Genomic DNA, 22119 nt, shown 5'->3' with positions numbered 1-22119 from the left:
GGTCCTGCACCTGGGTCGGGGCAATCCCCAGTATCAGTACAGACTGGAGGATGAATGGATTGAGAGCAGCCCTGCAGAGAAGGACTTGGGGTACTGGTGGATGAAAAACTGGACATGAGCCAGCAATGTGCACTCGCAGCCCAGAAAGCCAACCATATCCTGGGCTGTGTAAAAAGAAGCGTGGCCATCAGATTGAGGGAGGTGATTCTCCCCTGTACTCTGCTCTTGTGAGACCCCACCTGTAGTTCTGTGTGCAGTTCTGGCGTCCCCAGCACAAGGAAGACATGGAGCTGTTAGAACAGCTCTATGTGAAGTGCCACAAAAATGGTCAGAGGGATGGAACACCTCTCCTATGAGGAAAAGCTGAGGGAGTTGGGGTTGTTCAGCCTGGAGAAGAGAAGGCTCTGGGGAGACCTTAGTGTGGCCTTCTAAAAGGGTGATCATTTATTGACTGCCATACTACTTAATCAGACTCAGGATTTGCTTCTTTTTTTCAGATTTGGAAGAGAAAAACCAGTAAGGCAGATTCATCTTCAAATATTTGTTGCAGAGAAGTACGAGTGGCTTAATGACCACATGTCTCTACAACTTACATAAGCTTTGAGAGGTTATATCCCACTTACACCTACAAAACTAAAAGGTTTCTCTCATTTGAGGTGCAAGTCTGTATAGCACTTTCTTTATAACAAATTTGGTTTGAGCAATTACTGTGTCTTTTGCTGCTCATTCCTCTCTATCAATGCAATTTACTGCCTCAAAGCAAACAAAGGGTTTGGGTTTTTGTGGTGGTTGTTGTTTTTTTTTTTTTTTTGGGGGGGGGGGTTGGTTTTTTTTGTTTTTGTTTTTGTTTTTTTTTTGTTTGTTTTTTTTTTTTAACTGTTATATTCACAGTGAAACAAAAGTAAGGACAAAAATTTCTAGCAGCAAAGCTAGTTTCAAAGAAACAGAAACCTTGAATTTCACCTTTATTATTTATTTGCTTTGCAAGAGCAATCTTATTTGCAATCCTTGTGATTTATGTTTGGGATTCATTCCTGTATTGAATGAATTTCCAAATTAATCCTTGGGATTAATTTCATTTATGTAAAAAAAAAAAAAAAGCTTGGATTTATAATTGATGTTAGACTCAAATTCTTACCCTTGCACAGCTGAGAACAAAGTGTTACACTGATCAGATGCCCTTGAGATCTGATTATATGAACAAACAGCAAAGGCAGAAATTGAAAGTCTTAATATTATTTTTATGAAATGCAAAATTAAACCAGAACACTACCTGTAGGAAAATAAACTACATAAACAGAATCATCTCAACTAAGTTTGAGTGCTCACAACAGAGGTGTCTATATAGGACTTAGTAGCGCAGAGTTTAGGCAGCAGTTCAGAGACCAAAAAGGTATCTCTTTTGCAATGACATGCATCTACTGACTACAGCAAGTAGCTCTTCACTGTCCACAGAGTACATAAGGGGATTGACATAGGCAGAGCCCCACATTATAAGCATCTACATTTAGTCAAAATAATTTCACCTTTAGTCCCATTTAAAACTTGCAGTCTTTTCCTCCTTATTTTCTTAACATTCACATAAAGTTGTAAAATTACTTACTTCAGAGTGCTTTCTGACAGCAGGAGTAAATGATGATTTCTGAGATCCTAGTCTGTTTCTCCTATCAGAAGCAGCTGCCAGATCAGGAAACTCCTCAGCATCCTAAACAAATAAATCAGAAGATGATTTTATAACTATTAAGTCCATATTCTCAAAACTGAGTTTTACTACATTCAAATGATTTTCTCCCTGCTTATCAAACATTCATCATAATTTGTTTCACTGTACAAAACTTCAGAAGCAAAGTGCAGTTCTGCCAACTATAATCAGCACTGCAATGATTAAGTCATCTATGCAGCAGCTAATTCAGGGCTGAAAGAGCTTACAAGAGAAATGCTTCCAACAGCAGCTTGTTATTGCTGTCAGCTGATAGAAATAATTAGAGGTAAATGGCTCCTAAAGGAGTGTTTTTCAGATCATTTAACAGCATTGCAAACAACCTCCCTCTTCTTCCAGTAGTCTCCAGCTGTGCAATTCTGCCTTAAACATGTGAGTGGTGAAGAACAAAAAGGGCAGGCAAAAGGGTAATAACTCTTGACTACAGTATGGAAATAGACAAATCATTCAAGTGATTATCTACGCTTAGACACAAGAGTAAATTTTATTAGCAGAGGATATTTAATCTGGAGTCTGGATAATGTAAGTGCAGACAGGCTAGAGCTTGCTGTACACCAGTCACCTTATATTCACTACCTCCATCATAATGATCCTGATCCACCAGCTTGGTTTTCATTCAATTGCTTCTCCTCCCACTTTCCAAGAGGCCTTTTTAGCTGTGATACACTACTACTGAACGCACCAACACTTCTGCAGCCTAAAAAACTTCACTTAAACACCCCAAGCTAGGAAGCTCTAGCATAAGGACAGACACACCTCACTCAATAAACTATTTTTGAAGAAGCTTGCAAGCATGCCAAAAGATGACTGCAAGAAAGGGAAAAATGTTTCACAAACACACTCTTCCAGCTTAGGGACTTCTTGAACCAGAGGCAGTACCTTTGCATTTAAATAGCCCTCACTAGAATAAATTTTTATTTCAGTCTGTCCAATCACTTCTTGAATTCAAATAAATTTCTGGCATTTGCTACATCCTGTAGGAAAATGGCTAATTAAAATCTAGCACTCAGTGTGACGTTACACCTCCTTATATTTGCTCTTAACTCACCACCTATAAGAACCAGAGGACATCAAACAAAATTCAGAGGAAGATCAAGTAATTTCCTTTTTATTTCCTTGTCACTCCTGATTCCCATTTAGGCATCTATTTTACAGACTAAGAAGTCCTAGTTTATTCAGTCTTGCCTCCCACAGAAATTGCTTCATACCTTTGATTATTTTTGGAGCCTTTTGCCTATCTTTTTTAGTTCAAGTATGTATATTCTTTTATGGAGTGAGGGAAACACAAGAAAACTAAATCCACACTATATTTAGATTTGACATGTCCTGGATTTATGTATTGTCATAATCCATTTTCTTTTCTATTTTCCTAATAATTCCCAGCACTGTTTGCGTGTTTGACCAGTACTACCAGCACTGACCTGATTATCAATAGCAGCTTCAATTCCCTGCCCCCCTCAGGGAAAATACCTAGCTCAGGGCCTGTCACTGTGTATGGAAAAACAGGAGTACTTTTCCCCAAATGCATCCATTTATGCTCATTAACAGTGTCTATAAATGAGCAACTTTTCTAAAACTAGTAAGAGATCCAATATATTGCTTCAGTGAGCTGCTGCACATAGCAGAACCTTCTTAAATCTCCTGGGTGCCCAGAAGTATTGTGTGTATGATCCTTTCATGCTCTTCTATTTCAAGAGCATCATACAAGCATCTCACCCATTTTTCAAACTGATGAGCACACAAGCATTCCCAGAAAACCAGGAGGGTCTGAAAGCTGTCCCCCACTGCCACAACAGATGCTGCATCCACATCACGGATTTCAGTGCAATGCATATGTCCTGCTCCATGATTCTATGCCATTTTTTTCCATTTTTGTCTTCAATAGTCCCATTACCTTCCTACTATTTTCCATGACTCCTGCCATACTCTTTCTGTTTAGATGATAAGTCTTTCACAGGTCAGACGTTGTACGGTAGCATACAGTAAAAATGGGGATGTTCTCATGAGGTAAAGAACCTGCAGATCTTTGATTCTACCCATAATTCTCTAACAAAGAGGTCTGTAAGCAGTCATTTCTTGTGCTGTTCCAGGACAATGAACCACACAATGAAAAGAACGTGTAGCCACAGTTCTGCTCCACGTTCCATGTTAAAATGTACAGAACAGAAGGCAGCCAGGAAGTCTTCTTTATGCTGTCATTTCACAGACTGAACACTAGATCAAACACTATTGTTATGTAGACTAGATCAAACATATAAACCAACACATGTACATAGTTCTGTACAATATTGGGCTTTCAATGAAACACTGTTAAACCGCAGACGATACAACAATTCTCTAATGTGGGAGAGTCTAAAGCCTTCACAATACTGATACACAAAAAGTATCAAAATACTAATACACATATTACAACTATATGAATTTGAAAAAAACTAGAACTAGCAATCAGGAATGTAAGCAGTGACAACTGTGTTCCACAGAAATTGCATCCAGATGTGAGACAGGTAGAATCGTAATACCAGTACCACATTCTTTAAAATTGTGGCACACTATGGTACCCAGTACTTTCCCCGTCCCTTGTGCACTTTGCTTTCTGCAACAGTTACTACAGAATATTTTTAGTTCAGGAAATTTGACTTTTATTGTTATCTCTTAACATCCAGACTCTCAGATGCATCGTTCCAAATTTGCTCCCAAGTCTTCTGCACTCATCTGTGCTCACTGAATACATGATAAGTCAAAAGGCACAACTGTTCCCTACCAGTAACTTCTGACAAACATCTCAACTGAAACAGACCTGAACCAATACCCACTACAAATGGGTTTTGAACTTAAGTTTGTACAAAGCTGTGTTAACAACTGGTCTTCCAAAACACTCATAACACTTAAAAAGAACAACAACAAAAACCTCTTCACTGTACCTCAATCCTTGGTGGTTCCTGTATCGTAGTAGATGCATTTTGAGGTTTCTCCACATCAGTGGGTGACTTTGGTTTTTTCTTCTTTTTCTTCTTTTTTTTCTTCTTTTCTGACCCTTCTTCAGGCTCAGTTTCACCAGCATCATTTTTTGTTTCTGACTGCTGAAAAAAATAATGAGGCATGACCATTAGAAATTGATTTATTTCAATACCATCTACCAAAATAAATGCAAGTGACCACACTTATACAATTAAAGGGTATCTTAATCAATCCAGGCTAGGACATTAAGTTGACAAGGAAAATTCAAGATGTCTTAGAAATTCAGAGCTACTGCAAAAACACTTCATTTGAAGCCCATTGCACAGTTATCAGAATGTACTGGGACTACTGAGATTTCAATAGGAAATATGCACCCAAACAAAGCAAGAGTTCCGTGTTTCACATCTCATTCTGAGGGTCAGGAATTTGAAAAAAGTCCAGCCTAAAAGTAATGTATTCAAATTAGCTATTTTAGAAGTTCATGTTGCTGGAGTAGCACTGTCTTTTTGACATCTTGCTATTCTTTTCCACTACAAGAGAAGAAAAATTCTAATAAAGGACAAGGTAACTTCATATTACTTCTTAAAAGCTACATTAGAAGTGGACACTGTACAGAGCCTAGGAAAAAAATGGCAGTGTCTCACATCAAGAAACACAATCACACAGTGACAGAAATTAGTTTAAGGCAGACAATTCTCAAGTACCTTTGCTTCACTATCCTGCTTCCCTTTGCCTCTGGAAAGACCTCCAGATGCTGGTGATGACACAATTTTCTTTGGGGGCTGTGAAAGTACCATGGCCCACGACACATGTGGCTGAGCAGAGCCATCTGCAGGTGTTTCAGGAAACGCCATTGGGGAAAAAAAGTGATATACAAAGATGTCTCAAAAATATTTCTCAAATATTCAAAAGAAAAAGGATCAGTAATGAATTAATCAAGGACTAGCAAATACAGCAGAGAGGCATATTCCTTCTGAGGAAGGACTGAAATAAGACACTCACACATTTCATTTCTCAAGAAAGCTTTTTAGAATTGTAACTACTCCATATATTGTCCAGCACTATATACATACATTTAGCCCAATTAAATTATAATTGGAAATCTATACCATGTCATACTAACTACATACAAATAATTCCATGCTCATTTTCTAAGCTATTTTTCTTAAAATAATGAACGTCTGCTACATTTATATACAAAATTCCTTAAATATTTATCCCAGTCATACAGCTTTCACATACAAGGTCACATCAGTACTTTCTAAAAACTTCCCAGTTTTAAAGACATATATACCAGCTGAAAGACTTCCTAATGTACCTCACTGTACAAGAATTTCAAAACATTTCATACCTCAGAAGGTTAGTGAGTGAAAGAACTCACACTTATTAATTTTGTAAATATTCCTAACACACAGCAAATAAAGAAAAATTTAGATTTTGTTCTGTAAGAATGAGAAAAACTTCCACTGAACAATTAAACAGCATAATGGGTTTACAAGGCAAGGTTTTAGTAGCAGGGGGAGGCTGCAGGGGTGGCCTCTGTGAGAAGATGGACACTGCCAGCCCCAGCCGGCTCCAAAACAGACCCACCGCCAGACACAGCTGAGCCCATCAGTGACGCTGGTGGCACCTGTGTGATAACATGTTTAAGAAAGGGTAAAAAACACTGTGCAGGAGTTGTGAGAGGGAGGGGTAAGGAAAAACATGAGACAAACAGCCCTGTAGACACCAAGGTCGGTGAAGAAGGAGGGGGAGAAGGTGCTCTGGGTGCTGGAGCAGAGATTCCCCTGCAGCCCCTGGAGAAGACCACGGTGGAGCAGGCTGTCCCCGGGCAGAGGAAGGAGCGGCAGAGAGGAGTTGTTATGAGCTGACCACAACCCCCATCCCCCTGTGCTGCTGAGGGCAGGGAGGAGGTAGAACGAAGGAGTCAGGAACGAAGGAGTGAAGATGAGGCTGGGAAAAACAGGGGAAGAGGAGGGAAAGTGTTTTTAGTTTTGTCTTTGTTTCTCACCATCCTACCCTATTTTTAATTGGCAACAAATTAACCTTCACCAAGTTGAGTCTGCTTTGCCCGTGATGAGCGACTGGTGAGCAATCTCCCCATTCTTATCTTGACCTGCAAGCTTTTTTATGTTATTCTTTCCTCCTGTCCTGCTGAGGAGAGAGAGCAAGAGAGCAGCTGGGTGGGAGTCTGGCCACCAGCCAAGGTCAACCCACCACAAACTACTACTTTATTCTGGGGGATAGGAACAGAGGATAGTGTTTGGGGAAAAAACATTGTCAGGTGACTTTAAAGTTTCTGAAATAACTTTATCTTTAGACAGCCCTTCAAGGCACTTCAGCAGATTAACCTGTCCTTTCTGAATGCTTACTGAAACCAGTGGGAAGATAAGGACCAAACTGTCCAGACTGGTGCATGTCTGTGTATACACAGAAATCCAGCAAGAGGCACTTAGACAATCCAACGTATGATGCCTCCAAGACAGAGTCCTGATGAACAGAACCTTTTTTCAAACAATTCTGGATTTAAGTATTTCAATTAAATTTAAATACTTACTTACTTGAAACTAGCCACTTAATAGTTTGTGGCAATTAAAAAATTCTGCATGTCCACAGTCAGACAACAGGTAAACAAAACAAAAAACGGGGTATTTCAGTATCACAGTTCTCCACAGCTATCCTTCTTTGTTTAAATTGACTTGACAGAAATAACATATGCCACAGAATTTTTAGGTACAGACTAGACTCTAGACTGCCAGCTATTTAAAACAAATATGCTTATCAAGACTGATCAAATAGTTACCTCTCACTTAATCTTGAAAAAAATCTGAAAATGACTCAACAGACTTCCAATAATCAATATGCATCACTTTCTCTCCTTTTAAACAACATGGGAGGCAACTACAGCAATATTTGCCCTTGAGCATCAAGGAAAAAACAGAGAAGAAAGATAATCCAAGTTTTGATCTGCTGATGAAATCTATAAGCAAGAATGAGCTACAAGTGGTCATCTCATTTGAAAGAAACTGATAGAGCTTTACTTGTTTGGGTTTTTTCTTTTGTAATGAGCTTGCTGTTTAATTCCTTTCTTACTTTACACATCAACAGCTCCTCAGAACACTTTCATTTTTTTCAAACTGATGAGAGGCAAGCAGTTAAAATACAGGGAAATAATTTGTCTGGAGCACATACCTCTACGATCAAATGAAGAGGGAATTAAGCTGGCTACTGTTTCATCTAAAGTTTTTGATGAAGCTTTGCTTTCCGCAAAAGTATCTTCCTGTAAAATAGACAGTCAGGTATCATAAAAGTAGGAATAAAATCACTGACCTAAACAGAGCTAAACAAAAAACCCCATAATTTAAAAAATCCTCAACCTGTGCACAGGTAAAGGTGTAGGGAATTTTGTAGCCTGACTTTTTTTGTTGCTTTTCTTAGTGGAACCATCATTTTGATCCTACAGCATTACAAAATATAAGCAGATGCCTCTCCACTGATGTATAAGCAAGATGATGCCTTCTTACATTTTACAAAAGCATCCAAACAATGATGCTAAGAACAAACAAGAAAAAGTTTTAATGTCACAAGCACATTAAAAACAAAGTCCATCATCAAACTCAAACCAGCAATGAAAAAAGAAACTCAAATGACAGCAGAAAGGTCTTTTTTCCATCACAGGCATTTTTCCACTGAGAGGCACTGGAAATATGCTGTTTGGATCCTTCAAAATGATTCATCTTGAATCTCTGTTGAAAACTCTGATTCAATATATATGACATACTGCTGAATGTGTCAGTATTGTATTTACTAACAAAGAGGGAATCAAGGAAATCAAGAAGAAGAATAAAGTTAAATGTTTATGTCTTAATAATATTTTTTCCTCCTTCTGGAATTCAGTTTCTTATTTTTATCCTTTAGCACAAAGCAATTAAGTACAATATTACACACTTTGGGGTTTTTTTAATCTGTTAAAACTATTGGGTAAGTGACTGCTTACCTATTATTTCCAGGCGAGAGAGAAAACAAGAAGCTGTTAAGAAACCTCAGGAACATATGTGCTCTGTATAGGCAAGCTAGAAGCCTAGACCATAGCAGTACCAATCTGAATTCTAACAGTACTTGGCTTTCCCCTATCTACTGGCAGCACAGACAAGGAAAGAACAGTGAGAAAAGGTAAAACAGGAGACAGCAGGCACTGGCACCACCATCTACAAAAAGAACCGTAAAACCTCTAGCTATGAAACTCCTTGATTGCAAGGTACATAAACAGGTCTTAAACTACCATACTAAACGCAAAATACTTGCATTCAGAAATGCTTGAACTTTAGACAAGTTTTATTTTTATGAGGTCTGCAACATGAAAGCATCAGCTAACCTCTGTGTTCAATAAGAGAGACATCTGTGGTTGACTAAGGCACGTAATGTTACTTTCCGCTGAACAAACTGGTCCACTTTTATGCTGTACATTCAATATCTTACTGCTTCCCAAACTCTGTGACTTGTGGAAATCCAGAATGGTAGCTTCAAATGCGGGTACAGGAAGAGACTCTGTTTTTGGAGTTTGAGTTGACTTCTTGTTTGTAGGTTTACTGAACCTGTCTGAATAAAGCATGTAAAGTCTAAATAATTAAACTTGCTTGTGAACATTTCTAAGTATGTTTTATAGTATGCTAGTTGACATAACTACAGTAATCATCACAAGAACTACTGCTACACACAGATCATATTAAAAAAACAACCTAGCAATTATAACCAACATGTATACACAACACTGACTCAACAAGCAACTGTAAATTCAGATGCTTGCTTAGGTAATTTTTCATATCAGTTTACACAAATTTGTTCAATCAGCAAAAGGATATAACTCTCCATACCTTGTCAAAGTCACACAGGAAAGAAATCTCGTTCCTTAATTATTCTAGATTTAGAAACATGGTCACAAACTGGAGGCTATAGCACAGTCAACCATTTTACATCTATTCGATGTATTTCTAACCAAAAACCACATTTGTACCTGGCTTCACGGAATCTCTGCTGCATGCGGAGGTCTGGAACGAAGTCCTGTTCACAACTCTGACAGAAGAGTCATCTCCATCATGCCTTTTCTTGTCTAATTTTTTCTCACCCTCTTTTGATCTCCTCTGCTGCAAGTATTTGCGACATATTTAGTTGAACATATTTTACTTGAACTTTGTAAAGACATCAAGTTTGCCTTAACCTGAGTTACAGTTAACTACCTCTGCATCTGGAGCTTGACCATCAAGTTAATACAACATAAATGGTTAGTACACCATAACCACAAATAACCAATAAAACCAGGAGCAGCCAGTTAGAGATTTGTTATTTAATTTTATCTACCTTGTCAACTGTGCCATTTTTAGCACATATTATAGCCCAAGCAAGAGAGATTATTCCATATGTTTCTAGACAACTGAACTTTTAAGATCTCATTAATCAGAGCATTTCCAATAGTTTAAAATTGTTTGGTCTTAAATAGTCTTGTCTGATTTTCTAAAACTGAGTTTCTTCTAGAACAGGGCTAAAATCTTAAAAGCATTCCAATCTTTTGATCAAACTATGTATTATGGGCAAAACTGGGCAAGACTGATGTCACAACATCCAAAACACTTGGAGCAGAGAGAAAGTAATTAGAAAAGATACACCTATATGATCCCAGTAAAGGAAACACATTCACCTATACTGTAAAGTCCTGAAAGCCTTGTGATTCTCACAAGAAACATAGTTTGGCAGAGCTGGGCTCAGGAATCAGTACAGGGGGAAGGAAGAAGCACTAGGCTTGCATCTATGCAAAGTATACCGTTATCAACCTAGACGAGTGGCTTAACTCTTTCTGATTACAGGATGCTAGACTAAAACCAAAGTATATCTGGAAGCAACATTATTTTCTTGGGTGGGAGGACTAAGCTCCAAAGCTAAATTGTTAAAGCTTTAGGACATATGATCAAATTAATGCAAAGCTGCAAAGAACAATCATTTCTCTTCAAGCTCACAAAAAATAAATGACAGGGAACAATGACAAAAAGACTGTCAAACAGTACACAGCTCAGCCCAACTAAGATCACAGAACTCCCGGAAGCTAAAGCAAGTTTCTTCATACTACATCACCGGTGCTAACGCTGAGCTAGCCAGACAGCTTCAGTGTTTAATTTTTCTCTCAGAAAGAAAACTACTAATTTTAGGTCTCTAGCCTTTGTATCTTATGTCTAGTAATGCATGCTTAGGACCTAATCTTACAACTTCCTCTACACAGGCTTGACCACAGTGAAGTTACCAGGTCTCTGCCTAGGGAGTAAGGTCCACCAGAAGGATGTGACCGGAGAACAGATTACTTGAACCTGTTGGAAACAACAACAGCCTTACAAATCCAAGAGACACAATGTCTAACCACAGAGAGAAATGGGTTAATACATTTGATTTTTTTTTTCCTGATTTTTATATTTTGAGGAGTTTGTCTATTTTTTGTCTGAAAATATTATCCAAGTTTCAGGAAATTTATCCCCAAGCAGGCACACACAAAAAATGACAGAAGATGTTTACTAAACATCTGTTTTACTTTTGACTGAAAGAGAACATTTCTAACATGAATGTTTCTTCCCTCTCCACACCAACACAAGTTCCTCCTCTCTTGTGGATTGTTTTCTACCTGTAGCAGGTCTCGGAAATCCTTCAACAACAGATGTGGTCTCATCAGTTATCAGCCACATAGCTGATGACAGTCACCAGGTCTCTCAACTCAGGTTCATGGAAGCTGCCACTGGGCTCAAAAAAAGACCTTCCTCCCTCCCCCCAAGCCTAGTGAACAAAGGAAAGCATAGTTCACAAATGAATGGTCCTTTTTCTTTTTTTCCCCCAGATGCTGCTTTCTGAGGAAAAAGAATTAAATTCCCCTCACGTTCCAAAAATACTGCTTGAAAAACTGTATTAATTTGAACTGAAGAATTCCATGAACTTTTTTGAAATCTGAAGTTGGGCACATTACTACCATCCTCTTTAAATGCCATTCATTATCACTACAAGAACATAGAGTGATTATTCACTTTAAAAAATGAACCAAACATTTAGAAAGATTGATTTAAAACAAGAATTTAATTTTATCAAAAACATGTATTTGCTCACCTTTGAAAGATTCTTACTTTCTTGTCTGATTGGATACGTTTGCTCAGCAGATTCACTGACTATTCCTGAACCATTATAATGTGTTGAGTTGTTAGAATGATATTGTGAGCCAGCTACTGGATATACATTTGAAACAACATCAGGTGAGTAAGAGCAGCTGGAGTATTCACAGAAGGCAGGATCTCCCAGAACACTATGTGATGGACATTGAGAAAGAGATGAGAAGTCATCCCAGGGCAAATCTTCAGCATACACTTGTTGCCTAGATAAACATATCATTCCTCGGCTGAAGAATTTGTTTAACAAGAAGGCTATGTTTCAAAAGAAAACTACTCCACGTTACTTTAATTAAGTATTTACTCAGTACTATAGACTGCTTTAGCACAAAAATAATAAATTTTGTTTTGGAAAACCATGCAGTTTAGCAAATATTTTAAAATACAGATGTTATCAATTTCCAAGTTTCAGAGCTCGTCTGCTTTGCAGTTGTAGTCCTCGTTTCTGTTTAAGGTTACCAAGATTCTTCGTACCTATTTTCAGTAGGTTTTTTCTTGTGAAACAAACCAAAAGCATAGTATAACTACACAACATGCATTACATATTTGACTGCAAAAATACAAACATTAAAGAGTAAAGCCTATCCTAAAATGCCATAATAACAAAGTAGTAGTATAGCATCTTATGGGGTATGACATGTATGAAATACAATACAGGATCATAAGATAATAATTAACTGACCTGCATTTAACTGTGACAGTTTATGAAAACACAACATGTCTGGGCCATGCCTTTTTCCTTCAAATGTATACTCAAAGTTCCCTTCCAATTTCCTCCTACACTTTGTACAGAAACTATATGCTGAGATCCAAATTTGATTAGGGAGAAAGGAAACTTCTCAGCTTAAGAAAGTTGCATTTAGTTTTTAAAGCTGGTCACCATGAAGCGGCCAACCTCTGAATCTTGGGTAGATAATGAAAAACAGAGGAACTTTCCCATCAGAACAAGAGAATTCAGATAATGCATTTCTTACTGCCTGTTGCTATCCTGATAGACTGTAGTCAAAACAACTCTTACAATCATAGTTTACACACAGAGAATAAAATGAGAACAAATGAGAGTAAAAAACATAATGACGGCTCATTCCCAACAAGGCAAAACATCCATCAGAATATTGCTGCTGTCTGCTGGGGTTTTTTTTTTAATGTTAATTGATTTAATGCTAATGCTGTGTTCTTTCTAATAGTATGGCATAGATCAGGCCATACTCACCTCCATGTTAAATTTCTACTACAAATCAAAATGGGCTGAAAATACTGAGATTTCCTGTAGGATAAAATGAAGGCCTACAATGAATTTGTTCCCTAAGGCTCTAACTGAACTTGTCAGGATGCACCAATAACTTCACAGGAACTGCAAAATTAATCCAATGCTTAAGAGTTCTGAGAAGCAAGCAGAGAACTATGTAACATCACAAGTCTTACAAGACTCGATTATTTCCTACCCTACTATGTAGGCTTTTTTCTAGCTTGCTCTGGGGTTAACAATACTTTTATAAGTCTACCATGAATGCCTTTTTTTTTCAGGCCTTATTAGAAAAAAAACTTTCAGAAACCTGTAGCACTCTTACTAAAACTGCCTTTCTGGGGATGCACGGGTTGTGGAGAGGAGATCCAAGAGGAGCCCCATACATTATTTAAATGTTTTACAGCATGAGAAACCTTGGAGGACCTTCCTCTTCCTTTTATATGACTCTATTTACCTCAGCCTTGTCATAACACAACCATTCTTTCACCCAAGGACTGGATTCAGCTCCTTCCAAAGCACAGATGAGCCAGATCACTCATTAGAGACCAACAAATATTTCTTAATGCTCTGTAACAATGCAGGCCCTTGGGAGCAAGAGACAAGGTACCAGATATATGCCCAAAGAACATAAATACAAAAACCTAAATCATGAAGACAACGCACAAGCGTTTCTACAGTTAGAATATTAATGTATCAGAGCTTTGACTTTGTAAGAGTATTCAACGTCCGAAACAGGAAGGTTAAAATCCCCCAAGAAATAAGATTCAGAAAATATACATACTTATCCAAAGATGGTTCCTGAACAAATGGGTAGCATGTAGTTAAGTACCTAGGAAAGACACAAGCTTCTGAGGGTTCTGACCATGCCACAGTTACCGCCGCATGTTTTGGAACAAATGGTTTGACCTCTGCTGACAACTTGATGCCCTGAGAAACAAAACGGTTTTTGGCTACATGCATTTGGAGATTAATGTTATAAGTGAAAAATACTCAGCCTTGTGAGCTTAACTGTCATAGGAAAGCATTAGTTTGCTCTCTTCTAACAAAACATGCAAAACAATAAAGCTCACCAAAAGGAAACGGAGGAGGAGGGAGAAACAAAACCAAGGAATTCTAAGAGAAATGTGACTGCTCTGGAAAGTTATTTCCTTTAATACCCACATTTATCATGAAACACTCACAAAGGTCAGTTAGGGAAAGGACAGAGGCTTGCTTAACACAAGATGCAGTAAACGCTAATATACTAATTCTTATTTTAGATTTGAGCAATATAAGCTAAAGCTCATAACATATACTAGCACTACTGTAAAATCAAACTCTGGAAGTATGTAACAATAATGGCTTTGTGTACGTCCATATTTTAAGGCAGTCTCTCTGAAATCAATACTTAATTATATAGCCTTCTCATTTCTGGTACAACACAAATCTATTAAGACAAATTTTCCATTTGTTCTGAATCACCATCAAGTTAAACTGGATATGTATATCTGGAAGGACACTGAAATGAGACTCAAAGTATTCACTGCCATTACAGTCTTACACTGCTTTACTCACTCTAATACACACGAGTCATTCCTATAGTTGATTGTGTATTTTGGGGTAACTGACACACTACATGAAAACTGGGATTTTTTCACTTGTCAAAGCCAATTTCAATGACTAAATAACACACAAGGCTTTTAAAAGTATTTGAACGGTAATTTCAACGCTTGAGCATATAAACTGGACTCCGTGCATCCTATAGTGGCTCAGCAGTCACTTGTATCACAAAGATTTAAAGAGCTCTGACAGCGTAAAGTAAATTACAAATAACTGCAAACTCTTCAATTTCTGAATTTACCAGGCAGGTCCAAATATACAGTGAACATCCGTTGCAGCAGCGACAAATAAAAGATGAAATTTGCACAGTTAAGTACATTAACATACATGAAAACCACAAGCGTGGGAGGTAACTAAAGCAAAACATTATTGAACAATTATTGAGAATACCTTACTCCCTAATCACGTAGCGTCTCACAGGAAGCAACTGATTGCAGGCTAATCACTAACTTTAGAGACCCCCGAGCCTGACCGGAAGTAAGTCCACGAGCAGCGCAACGCCGTCGTTACCGGTTAGAACTTGTGCACCCATCTCTAAAGCGACCGTAACGTGACCCCGTCCCTGCCGCGGACCCTGCGCTACCCGAGACAGAAGCGGTTTTCACACTTGAGCTCACTGTGAGCGACGTCTGGGGTTCGCCGCCCGAGCGGCGGGAAGTGACCAGCCTGAGCTGCCCCCCGCCCCGGGCTCGTCCCTCCAGAAGGACTCTTCTCCCCCGTCCTGAACCAGAGCCTGATTCAAGGCGCGGTGCGAGTCACTCGCCCCGCCTCGGCGGAGGCCCGCGGGCAGGCAGAGCGCTCGGCCCGGCGGGGCCGCACGCAGCCGCCCCTGAGCGGGCAGGCCCCGGCTCCCGCCAGCCCGGGCGAGGGAAAGGCAGCTCGCCGCGGGCCCCGGCAGGCCGCCCGCGGCTCCCGCGCCGGGCGCAGGAGGCGGCTCGCCGAAGGCGGCTCCGCACCGCCGTTACGCAACAGGCCGGGAGGAGCTGGGGAGGGAGCGGGGGATTGCGAGGAGCTGCTGCTGCCGCCGCCCTTACCTCGCCGCCGCGGCCCGAGCCCGGCCGCCTCTCCTGGGACATGGCGTGGGCGAGCCGCGACCCCCGCCCCGCCGCCCCTGACACAGCCCGCTTCCCTGCCGCCCCGCGCTCGGCGCAGCGGCGCGCCGCGATGACGTCACCACCCAGGGAGGCGGGGCGGTGGCCGGTCGGTCCCGCCCCCGCGGCCCAGGGGGCGGGGTCCCGCGGCCGCGGGGCCGGGAGAGCCGCCCAGCCGCCCCTCCGCCCGCCACCGGGGCCCGGGGCGGTTTTCCGAGGAAACAGCAAACGACCACAGCACAGTCACGTAACCTGCGGTCGCGAGTTGGAGAGACCAGCCAGCCACGCCACCGCATGCGGGCAGAGCAGCCCCGGCCCCGGCCGAGGGGTTGAGGGAGGAGGTACGGGCAGCGACTAGGGCTCGATCCTGCCTGAGCCGCCCTGCCGCGGTGTGCAGCTGGTCTTCGTGCCCCAAGGGACAGAGGGGCATGAAGGTAGGCACTTACAGGGGACAGATGGGCAGAAAGCCTTTTAAGGACCACCGATGGCAGCGGGACATCAAAAGACAACGTGCCTTTCCCTGGGGAAAAGCATGGCTCGAGCACAGCTCAACACGGCCCTTACTGGTCGTGCTTCTAGTTACGGCGTCTGCTTGCACTTGCAGAGCCCCCCGAGGGGTGGGACCGTAGTCTTACACTTCAGCACTGAGAGCCTCTTACCGGCCGTCTGACCACCACCGACACAGACATCTCTAGCAACTTCAGAGGAAAGACCACGAGGGTTATTTTCCTCACCAAATTTGGCAGGTTATTTACTTCTGGCCTTCATCATAGCATCCTTAATTGCAAGCACGCACTACACAAGGAGAGTGCGTACTTTATCAGTTAAGCTACAGGCAAATTGTGCTGGTTTTGGATGGGATAGAGTTAAATTTTCTTCACAGTAGCTAGTATGGGGCTATGTTTTGGATTTGTGCTGAAAACAGCATTGACAATACAGGAAGGTTTTCGTTACTGCTGAGCAGTGCTTACACAGAGTCAAGGCCTCTTCTGCTTCTCACCCCACCCCACCAGCGAGTGGAGACACTGCTGGGACAGCTGACCCCAGCTGACCAAAGGGCTATTCCATACCATATGGCATCATGCTCAGCATATAAAGCTGGGGGAAGAAGGAGGAAGCAGGGGACATTCAGAGCAATGGCATTTGTCTTCCCAAGTCACCGTTACACATGATGGAGCCCTGCTTTCCTGGAGATGGCCTGCCGATGGGAAGGAGTGAATTAATTCCTTCTTTTGCTTTGCTTGCATGCACAGCTTTTGCTTTACCTATTAAACTGTCTTTATCTCAACCCAGGAGTTCTCTCACTTTTGCCCTTCTGATTCTCTCCCCCATCCGACTGGGAGGGGACTGAGCGAGCAGCTGTGTGGTGCTTACTTGCCAGCTGGGATTAAATCACAACACCTACACAAAGACAGAGTCAAGCTAGCTTCCCAGAAAAAAAAAACCCAGATGCAAGACAGGAAGTGCAGACTAAAAAGTTTGCAACAGAAGGCTAGACTGGTACTGCTAAAGGAAATCAAACAAGCATAAAAATATCTCTGAAATATTAACTACTACTTAACACCTTAAGACAAGTTTATACCAAATCATCATTGAATATCCCAAGTTGGAAGGGACCCACAAGAATTAAGTCCAACTCTTGACTCCACACAGGGCAACCTCAAAGTTATCTCCAAGAGCATTGTCCCAACACTTCTTGAACACTGACAGGTTTGGGGCCATGACTGCTTCCCCAGGGAGCCTGTTCCAGTGCTGGACCACCCTTCTCAGTGAATAACTTCTTCCTAATATCCAATCTGAACTTCCCCTGATGCAGCATTAAGCCATTCCCTTGTGTCCTATGACCAGACACCTCATGAGAAGTAGGATGACAAGTTGTCATTGCAGAATAATTAATCCCATGATAACCTACATCAACTACAGAGTCCCATAGTTTGAGCATGTCAGACGCTAGTCTGAGTGTTACCTACCACTGCCAGCTTTCTTTTCAGACTACCTGCAGTTCCCAATTCAAATCAGAGTTAGGAACTTTGGCCTTTAGGGCAAAATAATTCTTGCAGAGAAACAAAATAGGTTCACTAAGCTAATTTTTTTCTGAAATAGGTACTCTTAACACATTAGACATTGAATGTTTGTTTCGTCTGGTGAATTAGAACTCTAGACACTTAGGTTTTATAGAGCATTAAAATAGACTTTATTTCTTTATGCCTACTACTAAACAGGTGAGCCACTGAGTTTGAACATGCTACACTTCAGCAAAACAGCTGAGTGCAAAAGTTATTGAACACAGTAACAAGTGATCATCTAGTCAGAACATGCAATATTTAAACTTTAATAAAAAAGATTCATTGAAAAGTCAGATAGGCACTTACAGTAAAGAAGGTAACTTCATCACTCTTTGAACACCATAGCAGCCTACTTGGAATTGCATTTGACTGAGCTTTGTTGCTGTGAATAATACAGCTCATACACAGGTATGGATGTTATGTTGTGTACATTTTAAAGTATTCACTGAATACTACCAACATATATACATATACATAGTTCCAGAAGATTTAGGAGAATATTTATAGACAATGGTTCATTTCTGCTCATCCTTTGGAAGAGGTCTTCTGAAGAGAAGAATGTGCGGTTCTGCAGAAATAAAATTGAACAAAGTGTCAGTCTGTCACCCAAGTCTTGATTACAGGGATTTCTTGCATTTAGGAAGTCTTAAAAAGTAGCTGAAGCTTGCTGGCAAATAATAAACAGATTAAGAAGCCAAGTCCACAGATTCGGCCCCATGTGTAAGTACTGCAGTAACCTTACAACAGTCAAACAGGTGCTTTTGAAAGTTTTACACCAAATGTTGGCAGTATCATAAGATAGTTAGTAGTATTGGTACTAACCAATACTACTAGTTTAGTAGTATCATAAGATAGTTTAGTTAGTATTGGTACTAACTCTGTCTCTCTACATTGGGCTATTTGATGAGCTTTGTTACTGTAACTTAAATAACAAACTGCTGATGCTGTCCTTGTTAGGTACATCATGTCAAGCATCAACAAAAACCACTTTAGTTAATACAGCCAGCATACATTATTATTGATCTGACATAATTGTAAACTCCTCCAAAAAAGCCCCAAGTATCAAAGGTGCACAGGTAAGGGAAACAATGGAAGGTTACACTAATTTCTTCACCTGGTTCTTCAGAAACTTGGAACTCCATGCTGCTGCAATTCATCTATCACCAGTTACATTTAGTCAGGCCTGTCAATGGTAAGCTACTTTGAATGGCTGTTTTCAGTACATCCTCCTTGGTAGAGTTCTAGCGCTTCACACCCCATTAAGTGAAAGACTGTAGGCTGTACAACTAGAGTTAAAACTACACTGTAGACTTTTCTGAGCATTAATACAGGACCTTGTGAGCACCTATTAAGTTTTTGTCCAAAAAGTAGGTGTGTCAGCTTTATGATTTAAAGATATGCTGCTACATAAAGTTTGGTTGAGTCACTAAGATAGTAACATTATTCAAAAGCTCACAAGCAGCCTATTTCTGTAGGCACAGGTAGGAACAGTTTCTAGTCTGGCATGTTTTGTCTACTGACAGACCACACATACCTCGGACAAGGCTAGCATTCTGCAGTTCTGGGAGCAAGATGTGAAGGTATGTGAATAAAGGCTGTTAGGTTGCCTTTGGTGCCAAATGGCTAAAATAGCTACGAGATGATAAAGAGGAGTCTAAACATTCAGTAGTGAATTCCAGCTGGATTCCACAGCAGGAGCAATTTTGCACTAAACACTTCAGTTGAGCACCAGGAAGTTGATATTTTAGACTCTTTTGTTAATCTAATTCTGTTCAGGTGTGCTTACCTGGCTCATGGATCATATAGTGAACCCAGCCAAAACTTTGCTGAACACCAAGTCGTCTCCACTCCTCTTCAGACATTAGATGGGACTTTGGCACTTGGTTTGAAAGTTCTCTTGGCAGCATCACGTGTCTGTAAAGGTTTAATTATTAAATACATGCTACATACATTAATGCCTGCATACACTAGAAAACTTGCACAGATCTACACTGAAAGACAGTAAGCAAGTTCAGTTATGAATACCAGCATTCCCTATAAAGAAGCCTGACTGATACCACTAGTTTGATTATGAAGCATCTGTCCCAGAATCCAGTTTTTAATTCACTTTGTCTACTAAACATTACATCTGTAACACAACTGTACATTGAAACAGTCAACCTACTTTCTAGAAGAGATTAATTCCCCTGCATGCTCTAATCATGCTACTTGTATGGAAGTATGTGTTCCTGGCAATCAGCCATCATATCAGCTATTTGAAAAATAAGGACTTTGGACTTTTAGAATGATTGAGTCACTCTTGTTTGTATTTTGCATTTTGTAACCGCCAAGGTATTTTCCACAGAGACCACAGTACTGGTTTAGAAAGACAGTACACTAGCACCACTTAAGAGCCTGATCTGTCAGCTGAGAAGAAACATACAGCCTGCTCTCCACATTTGCAAGTTCCTTTATCACTTAATAGAGAGCAAAACATTCAATCTTGGTTTTGAGATCGTAAGAGTCAGCTGCAAGGGCGGCACTTAGATCTCTACACAGAGGAAAAAAAAGCCCAATTTGTAGTAGTGCTTTCAAGTAAGCCTAGAGGACTCAACTTCAACAATATCAGTTATAGTGCACAACTGACTGGTGCTATAGCAGAGCTTTGAAAACTCGCAGAGAGAGCACTGTCTCGAAGGCTTTACAAACTGCATTCATCAGTACTACGTTTTGACGTGGCCTTATGAACTGCCTTCAGAGCTGATGGGTTAACCCAAATGCATGCTTCATCCAGAGCTCGAATTGATGCAGTACAAGATGTTACTCCTAGCTGTGTAGAGCACTTTGGACACAAGGGATTGAGGTCCCTACTTCAGCTTCTTACCGCACCCACGCGAGGCGAGGCGGCAGGGCCCGAGGCCGCCCGGGAGGCCCAAGCCCTCCTCCGGCGGGAGGCGCCGCCGCTGCCCGCGCAGCTGCCGCTAGAGTCACCGCGGGGCGGATGGAGCTGGCGGTCGCCACGCCGGTCTCGTCAGCAGGGGCCGAGCGCTCTCCAAGCCCAGCTCGGCCACCGTCGCTGCGCCGGGGAGGCCCAGCGGGCTTTGCCCCCGCCTCCGCTGCTTCCTTCGGCGCCCTCTGGCTGGGGCTTCCGTTGCCCGCTCACCGAACGGCCGCTCTGGAAGGGCCAGCCGAGACCGGCACTCAGATCACCCCCCCGCCTCCTCCCGGCTGCTCGAAAGCTAGGCAAACACCCACCATGGAGAGGCAAGGCACGGCCCCTGCCCGCAGGCTTTAAGCCCCTCTGGCTCCACGGAAGCCAGAGGCACGCTCACTGCCGCCACCGCCGGAGCTTACTCCCTGAGGGCAGCGCACAAGCCCCAGGAGAGGGGCCTGCCCAAGCCACCCCCCTCCAAAAGGGCCGGCAGGAGCCCCTTCCTAATCCCCTCAGCCGGCCCTCCCGCGCTCTCCCACAGCCTCATACCGGTACTCGTACTGCTCGTCAAAGTACTTGTCGGAATAGTAGATCTGCTTCTGGGCCATGGCGAGAAGCGGCAGTAGGAGGAACGACAGGACCACTCTCCTCACGGCAGCCCCGCAGATAACCGACCGCTCCCGCGCCCCGCTCCGTTTGAATCTAACAGCTCGACTCTTATTGGCGTTGCCGGGCCAGCCAATAGCGTCCCGCGCCGCCACGCCCGCCGGCCGCCGCGTGACTCGAGCGCTCGCCCTCCCACCAATCCCCGGAAGCTGCAGGGGGGCCTTACGTAAGGGGGTGGTGGCGGGGAGAGCGGCGCCGCGCGGCGGAGGCGGGCGCAGCGCCGGCCCGAAGGGGAAGGCGGGGCTGGGGGGCGTTGCCGAGGGGGCGGGCGTGAGGCGCAGGGCGCGGTGATTGGCCAGCCGCGGCCCGGGCCGCGCGGTTCCAGAAGTTTCTAGACTGTACGGGAGGGGCAGGGAGCGGGTGAGGAGGTTGTGGCCGTTGGTGAGCGCTGCCCGGGCCGTGTGTTGGTGTGGTTGGCGCGGCCCTTGTGCCGCACGCGGCCGCAGTGCGGCTGCCTAGGGGGTTGCTCATGGCAGGATTCTCCGGCCTCCTCATGAAGCCTCAGGTTTAAATTAAATGTGTGCTGTGTGCTGTGCCCTGGTGCCACTTCTGTACTGCATGCCCTGGGGCCCGGTAGGTTCTGTGAGTCCGTGGTATGCTGGACTATGGCTAATTCAGGAACGCGGCTGCTCCCCTGACTTCAAAGGCAGTACTATTGGTAGTACT

At 42.3% G+C, this 22119-nt stretch overlaps 2 protein-coding genes across 5 annotated transcripts in view; both read right to left on the bottom strand.

Annotated features, from left to right (window-relative positions):
* The window catches only part of SECISBP2 (SECIS binding protein 2), a 28239-nt gene extending 12352 nt beyond the window's left edge, over positions 1-15887 (bottom strand). The window contains exons 1-9 of one of the 4 annotated variants that reach the window (XM_075526186.1): positions 15754-15887; positions 13902-14047; positions 11816-12077; positions 9693-9822; positions 9054-9277; positions 7871-7958; positions 5383-5507; positions 4642-4800; positions 1604-1705 (exon numbers count right to left, since the gene is read on the bottom strand). In XM_075526186.1, coding sequence (XP_075382301.1) covers positions 1604-1705; positions 4642-4800; positions 5383-5507; positions 7871-7958; positions 9054-9277; positions 9693-9822; positions 11816-12077; positions 13902-14047; positions 15754-15795 — 1278 coding nt within the window. In that variant the 5' untranslated portion in view covers positions 15796-15887. The remainder of the gene's footprint in view (positions 1-1603; positions 1706-4641; positions 4801-5382; positions 5508-7870; positions 7959-9053; positions 9278-9692; positions 9823-11815; positions 12078-13901; positions 14048-15753) is intronic. The other 3 variants (XM_075526187.1, XM_075526188.1, XM_075526189.1) reach the window with 3 other exon arrangements.
* Positions 15888-18000: 2113 nt separating this feature from the next.
* On the bottom strand, positions 18001-21446 carry CKS2 (CDC28 protein kinase regulatory subunit 2). The gene is made up of 3 exons (XM_075488260.1): positions 21337-21446; positions 19663-19790; positions 18001-18444 (listed from the first exon to the last, which is right to left on the bottom strand). Exons 1-3 carry the CDS (start codon positions 21393-21395, stop codon positions 18392-18394), a joined length of 240 nt encoding a protein of 79 aa, XP_075344375.1. The 5' UTR covers positions 21396-21446; the 3' UTR covers positions 18001-18391.
* Between the last annotated feature and the right edge of the window lie 673 nt (positions 21447-22119).

This window comes from Mycteria americana, chromosome Z (assembly GCF_035582795.1).
Source record: "Mycteria americana isolate JAX WOST 10 ecotype Jacksonville Zoo and Gardens chromosome Z, USCA_MyAme_1.0, whole genome shotgun sequence".
NCBI lineage: Eukaryota > Metazoa > Chordata > Aves > Ciconiiformes > Ciconiidae > Mycteria > Mycteria americana.
This window is presented reverse-complemented; position numbering and strand designations above follow the sequence as displayed.